The following is a 7238-nucleotide window of genomic DNA, read 5'->3' on the forward strand; positions in this document are numbered from 1 at the left end:
TACTGAACACATTATTTTGGACTTTGTAACTTGGAATCAGATCATTCTATATCACCATCGTTTGTTGTTGGATTGTTTACAGCTCCTTTCCCTTAGTTAGAGTCATTTTATGTTGGCACATAGTTTTTTGAACAACCACACACACACACACGACAACCAAAGATAAAAGGTCGACAACTAGGTGAGTGTCATTCTCCTTTTTTGAAGGTAGATGTGGTTCACATATAAGTATTGAGATGTAACGAGACGATGTGTATTCTTCCGTCTCATTGCAATTTGAATTTTGAATTAGAGTTTTGTAATACGGTATTGACCAGTATTATTTTTGTAGAACACAGATTGTTAACTTGAATGTTTTTCTGTGTATCAGTGTTTTTCGAAGAAGTGTTGTTACTTCGATATTATTGAGATTTATATTGTAATTGTTGTTGTCAACTTTGTATGTTTGTAAGGTGATTTTGCCTTAAAATTTTCACCATGGATGCAGACAATTGTAGTAATGCACTCATTTTGTATGAGGCTGCTATAAGTGAAATCGAACGACGTTTGAATGAGGTAAAACGTGTTGAACAGCAGTTGTCTACAGCAGTAATTAAGCTGCGTTTAGGTTCCCTTCAGAAAGCAGCTGATTCACTACAGACAGCCGCTTCTGAATATTATAAGGAGATTAAGGGTCGAGAATTAGTAAATGCTATAACGAGGACTAACGGTTACCTCTCTAGCGCGGACAACGAAATCTCCAAACTCACCGATCGGTTAGCAGCACCCACACCCGCGCCCGCCCCAGCGCCCGCGCCCACACACCGGGTTTAATCCGCACCCCTGCGGTACCTGCTACCCCTAGTATTCCACAACCTAAGTTGCCTCAAATTACGATACCTACTTTTGATGGCAAAATTGAGCAATGGTATCCTTTTTGGACTGTTTTTAAAGCAGTTATTCATGATAGGCAGGACATGAATGATGTCATCAAGTTTACTATGCTGACTAGTTATCTTAAGGGTAAAGCACGCGAAACCGTTGAGGGTTTAGCTATAACTCCAGCTAATTATACTGCAGCGATAAACCTACTGAAAACTCGTTTTTCCAACGTTGGGAAATTAGAAGAGAACTTAAGAAATCGGCTGTTAAGTTTACCGCACCCTGAGCATGATGCAGAGCAACTAATGGATTTCCTTATGAAATGGAATAGCATCGTTCATCAGTTAGACGCTTTACCAGGTACTGCGAGTGGCGATTCTAATGAGAAAGCAATTATCAAGCGGTGTTTATCAAAGGAAACATTGCAAGCCTTGTATCAGAGATATGATACTTGTGAACTCAGTGTAGATCAATTGAGAAAGGGCGTTGAGAAATTAATTGAGCCTTTAGGTAGAAGTAATATGCATAACCCCACACCATCACCGTCCAACCCAGTTAAGAGTGGCAAGGATCGTAACACGAGTTCGAAAAACGAGCGTCAAGCTAATTCGCCTAGTAGTGCTTTCAGAACTAATGTCAAAAATACCCTAAGAAAATAACTTTTTCATGTTTGTTTTTTTTTGTCAAGGCGAACACAGCGGTAAGGTCTACACGAAATACAATACTTTAGAGACTAGAAGAGCTCGTATCAATGAATTACAACTATGCTTTGGTTGTTTAAGAAAGGGTCATCGTTTATTTGAATGTAACAGTAAGAGTAAGGCATATTGTTTTAACTGTAATGGTAACATCATTACATTCCTATGTGCTAGACTATTACCTAATTCTACGAGCGTCAATGTAAATTCGTCTCAGCAACCTTCTAGCACCAAATCAGGCCATAGTAGAGTTGATAATAAGCCTATAGAAACTGCTCAATCGCAGCCTAGTTTCGGTACTAGCCAGAAATCAGCGGCCACGAGTAATCAGAGTAATTCTCAGAATAATGTTAACAGTAATCAAGTAACTGTGAAAAATGTCGCATCTCTTCGACCGACAGCGTTACCGACAGCCACCCTTCTATTGAGTAATGATGGGAATCGGATCCCGGTTCGAGCATTTTTAGACAGCGGATCTCAACGAACGTTCATTAACCCAGATGTTGTTGAGAAATTGAACTTAGTGCCCATAAAACAAGTGGAACTTACATTAATTCCGTTTGGAGATAATGTTGAAACTAAAATGTTTGATGTAGTAAGAGTAATGGTTCGAGCAGGTACTAAACGTATCAAATTAAATGCTGTTGTTTGTAATCATGTTAACACTTCCATACACACACCTGGTCTACACAACGTGTATCTGCGATTGCAAGAACGAGGTGTTAAACTGGCAGATAAGAATATTGAATCAGATACCCTCAGTGATATAGGTTTGATTATTGGTGCTGATTATTATAATGCATTTGTGTATTGTCACGATAAATATGATGAGTATATTTGCTTGGTAGCACCGCCGGTGCTGTTTATTTTTGGTCCTATACCCAATTGGGCTTGTAAACGTTATCAGTGGATGATTGAAAATGTAAGATCTGTAATAAGTACACAGAGTATAAGTTTGCTCGAGAGTCACTGCTTCTGTAAATCCTCTTGACGGTGAGGATATTTCTAGACTGTGGTCATTAGATACGATCGGCATCGGGAAGGATACGCGATCCTATAACGATCAAGCAGCGATCGAACATTTCAATGAGACTATTGTAAAGGCTGATAACAAATATACGATTGATTTGCCATTTAAGAGCGATGCCAGACCCCCTACGGGTTATAGAAAAGCCTTAGGTCAATTATATTCACTTAAGAGAACCTTTCAGTCTAAACCAGTCATGTTTGATCAATATCAGTCTGTTTTAGATGAGTATGTTAAGTTAGGATTTATTGAGGAGGTAAAGTTAGAAGATAACTCCTTTGATCCAGTTGATGGCATTAATCATTATTTACCTCACCACCCAGTTTTCAAGGAATCTGCTACGACTCCAATTAGGATAGTTTTCAATGCAAGTAGTAAGGAGTCACACCATGCAAAGTCCCTCAATGATTGTTTACATGCGGGACCTAATCTGGCGACGAAATTGACAGATATGCTGCTGGAATTTCGTCAGAACAAATATGCTGTAGTAGCAGACATAAGTAAAGCTTTCCTTAGAATAGGAATTAATGAAAATCACAGAGATTTCACAAGATTCTTATGGTTTGCTGATAGAGATTTTAAGCATGTCAAGACTTTCAGATTTAAGGTTTTATTGTTTGGAGCTACTTGTTCACCTTTTCTGTTGAATCAGACAATACAGTATCATTTGCAAAACTATTCAGATCCCATCGCCAGCTCAGTCAAGAAGTCCTTTTATGTGGATAACTTTATGAAAACTTATGAGAAATGTGAAGATTTAGAACTCGAGAGTAATAAGGTAAACCAAATTATGCTGGAAGCTAATATGCCTTTGGGAGAATGGGCTAGCAATTTGAGTTCATTTAATGATAAACATAGCCCAGATACTGTCAACTTGAATGCAGTAAAACTACTCGGTCTCTTGTGGGATACCTGTAATGACTCATTGAGTGTAAAGATGCCTTCTCAGATTGTTACATATTTGAATAATCTAGGAAATGTTTGTACTTTGACTAAGAGAAAGGTTGTGTCTCTCCTTTCAACCATCTTTGATCCTTTGGGAATATTGACCCCCGTAACAATTAAGGGAAAACTATTTGTGAAGAAATTGTGGGAACTGAAAACTGACTGGGATGACGAACTGATGATGGATTTAAAGAAAGAGTTCGATGAATTGTTAAACCAACTCAATTCTATTGAGGAGATCAAAGTCCCTAGATCTTGTTTTAATGAAGGAACTTGTAGCTTACATGTATTTGTTGATGCCTCTCATGGAGCCTGTGCGTATGTTGTTAGCAGTAAGCACACAAGTCACTTGCTAATTAGTAAGTCTCGAGTAGCTCCGAGCCCCCCACTCACTATCCCCCGTCAAGAATTACTTGCTGTGACTATAGGCATGCGCCTAGCTGTTCATTTGCTAGAGATTTTGGGAAAATTTTTGTTCAGATTGTACTGTTTGGAGTGACTCCCAAGTAGCTTTGAGTTGGGTATTTTATGAAAGATCTAAAGAAGTGATTGTAACCAACAGAGTAAAGGAAATCAAGGACTTGAAGTCCAGTCATAACATCAGGTTGTTATATGTTAAGAGCGAGGATAATCCTGCTGATTTAGTTACGCGAGGTATTTCAATGTCTCTTTTGAGTAAGTCAGGTTTGTGGTTTCATGGCCCGACCTGGATTATTGACAAAAATAAGTTTCCAGAACAAGAGGATGTAGTTTACATAGAGTCTGTTAATGTAAATGAAATTATTGTAGAACCAGTTTTGAGAAACCCTGATGATGATGTACTTGTATTTAATTGTTCTGAGTTCTCCTCATTGAAACACGCATTAAGGATCGTAGGTAGATTGATCTTGTTTGGGAGAAGAATATTTCCTGATAAATTCAGGGAAAGTAATAACTTACTCGTCTTAATCAGAATCATGCAGCGTCAAGCTTTTCCAACGCTATATTATGCGTTGACTAATGGGTTACAAACCAGTTCTAGTGTTCCCTCTGAGTTAAGGAATCTTATCAGACAATTAGGACTTTATGTTGATAAAAGTGGTGTCATTCGGTGCCAAGGAAGACTTCATAATGCAGAATTGCCAGAATTCGCTAAGCATCCAGTATACGTCGCCAGCCGACACCCCTTATGGCAACTTATAGTGTCTCATTATCACATACTCAACTTGCACTGCAACACGAATACACTTGTGGTTATATTGAGACAACAGTTTTGGGCTGGAAAAATGAGACAGTCCGTTAAGAAGATCCTGAAAGAGTGCTTATTGTGTAAGAAAGCACAAAATCAACCTCTAAGTCTGCCTGGATTTCCCCCGTTACCACCCGAACGAGTTAAGCATCAAGTCCCTTTTTCCTGTGTTGGCGTCGACTATACGGGAAACATTAATGTGGCTGAAAATGAAGCTGAGAACGAGAAGGCGTATGTCTTGTTTTGTTTTACATGCGCTACGTCAAGAGCGGTTGCCCTATATGTGTGCAAATCCATGAATGCACAAGAATTCCTCTTTGTTTTTAGACAATTCGCGGCAAGACACGGACTTCCGAGAGTTTTAATAAGTGATAATGCGCCAAACTTCATTGCAGCCAGTAAGTTTCTAAGAGATATCAGCGAAGAGCCCGAAGTAAGAAATTATCTGACGGATCATAATTTAGAATGGAAGTTCATAACACCCCGATCGCCTTGGAAAGGCGGCTTTTACGAGAGACTGATCGGAGTGGTGAAATCGTGCTTACAAAGGGCCGTGTACAGAAAAAGAGTTTCGTTTATAGAACTCAATACCATCGTCGCTGAAGCCGAGAACATCATCAATAACAGGCCACTAACATATGTCAACGAAGATAACGCCGACATCGCGCTCACCCCTGCTAGACTCTTATACGGCAGAGCTATTACAATGGCTCCTCCTTTGAACAAGTTCGTCGACGTACCTTTCAATGAGAACGTCGAATTGAGGGAGAACTATGCAAGACTGTGTGAGACGATAAGAAAGTTTGAGAAATTGTGGCTACTTGACTATTTGTCTTCTCTTAGAGAGAGGCACAGAAACATCGAGTCTTCAACCATCTGTCCATTAAGCATAGGAGATTTGGTCCTTATAGTAAATGATAATTGTAAAAGACACAAGTACCCTTTGGGAATCATCGAGAAACTCCACGCAGGTCCTGATAATGTTATAAGGACAGTCGAGATAAAAACAGCAAGTGGAAATTTTACAAGACCATTGAATCAAGTCATTCCACTCGAATGTAATGTCAGAGAGGAATCAACAACAGAAAGCGGACAGAATGAAGTAGGCGAGACCAGCGAGGCCTCAAACGAGGCTAGTCATATAAACATGACAACAAAGAAGACGATGGAGAGGGCCGAAACCAAGGACGTAGGAGACGGCCTAGAGAGTGTTGCAGAGGATGACCCTACGACCTCAACAGGTTCCCCACCACCAGTGATGTCTGATCGTCGGCCCATGAGAAGAACTGCTGCTAAGGCCGACGAACAAAGAAAACAGTTGATTCGAGAAGGAGCGTTATAAGGACACTATACATGTGTCGTATGAATTTTTTGGTGGGGGAGGGTGTGAGGAATTCCTCTCACAACGATTTTATTTTCTAATATTTTTGAGTATTCACTTGTTTCCATGCTATTTGTCTTTTATTATAGTTATTAGTGTCTGTCTCATAAGAAATTATTGATTGATTTTCACTGCGTATTGCCGTCTGTCAGGTAATCGACAGACAGGAACTATGTTACTGTATTTGTATTCATGTGAAAACCAAATGCATTCGCATGCCCATATATTTTGCAAAGATATGTACGTCTACATTGCATGACATAATAAGGGTGAAAGAACCACATCTATTCGAGAATGACACTCTTAACATTATTTTATCTGATTTTGCTATGTTCTAGTACGTAGTATCTGTGGTGCGGTTAGCACCGAAAAGATGGTTTTACACAAAGACGTAGTCTTTTGACATATAAACGTCAGTAGACGTTTAGTAACGAAGTATAATTACTGTTTTTAGTTATGATAATTCATTTGTCTTTATGTATGTGAAATTGTTCTTGGTGAATGTATTGCGCATATTACGTATGGTAAGAGTTGGTGTCATTGGGTCTTGTTTGTGCCTCTCGCCAGAGAAGAAATTAGGAGAGGTCAAAAGATCGGGAGGGGAAAAGAAGGGTAGTAGTTCGCCCCTCTGAACGCTCCTTTGCGTGCCCCTCTAGGGGTGTGTATGCGTATGTGCGTAGTACACTGTATGGGCATGATATCGCCCAAAACTGTATTGACACACACCACCAATTAATTCACTACATTTAATAAATATGTTGAAGTTGCACACTATTATATTTGGAATTTATTTTTGACAACGAAGTTGATAATTATTGTAGAGTTTTTTATGTTCATGAAAACCTTGTACGTCAGTTCTACATTCGTGGTAATTGAATAACTTGTCTCTTTTCCCCAACAAAACCCGAATGCAGGACGGAACGGACAGCTTCTTGGCTCAATTTTTGAGGTGACCTGTTATCTAGTGTTGTGTAGTGATGTGTGTGTGGATTTAGAAAGAAAGGGCGACTGCCCTGATTCTTTAATTTTGTCGTAATTTGGTTCATTTGAGTGCCATTGATTTACAATTCCCCTTGAGTGATTAATTTCATTTGTCAC

The 7238-nt window shown here is 39.3% G+C and overlaps 2 protein-coding genes across 2 annotated transcripts; both read left to right on the forward strand.

Moving 5' to 3' along the window:
* The first annotated feature begins 2782 nt into the window (after nt 1–2782).
* LOC135198313 (uncharacterized) lies at nt 2783–4030 on the forward strand. The gene has a single exon (XM_064225884.1). The coding sequence runs from the start codon at nt 2783–2785 to the stop codon at nt 4028–4030; it is 1248 nt and encodes a 415-aa protein (XP_064081954.1).
* A 457-nt stretch (nt 4031–4487) lies between these two features.
* LOC135198314 (uncharacterized) lies at nt 4488–6101 on the forward strand. The gene has a single exon (XM_064225885.1). The coding sequence runs from the start codon at nt 4488–4490 to the stop codon at nt 6099–6101; it is 1614 nt and encodes a 537-aa protein (XP_064081955.1).
* Nucleotides 6102–7238: the final 1137 nt, after the last annotated feature.

The sequence above is a fragment of the Macrobrachium nipponense genome, chromosome 22 (genome assembly GCF_015104395.2).
Source record: "Macrobrachium nipponense isolate FS-2020 chromosome 22, ASM1510439v2, whole genome shotgun sequence".
In the NCBI taxonomy this organism is placed as follows: Eukaryota; Metazoa; Arthropoda; class Malacostraca; order Decapoda; family Palaemonidae; genus Macrobrachium; species Macrobrachium nipponense.

Coding starts and splice junctions, on each gene's coding strand:
- LOC135198313 (XM_064225884.1), top strand. CDS start 2,783: ATGTTTGATCAATATCAGTCTGTTTTAGATGAGTATGTTAAGTTAGGA.
- LOC135198314 (XM_064225885.1), top strand. CDS start 4,488: ATGCAGCGTCAAGCTTTTCCAACGCTATATTATGCGTTGACTAATGGG.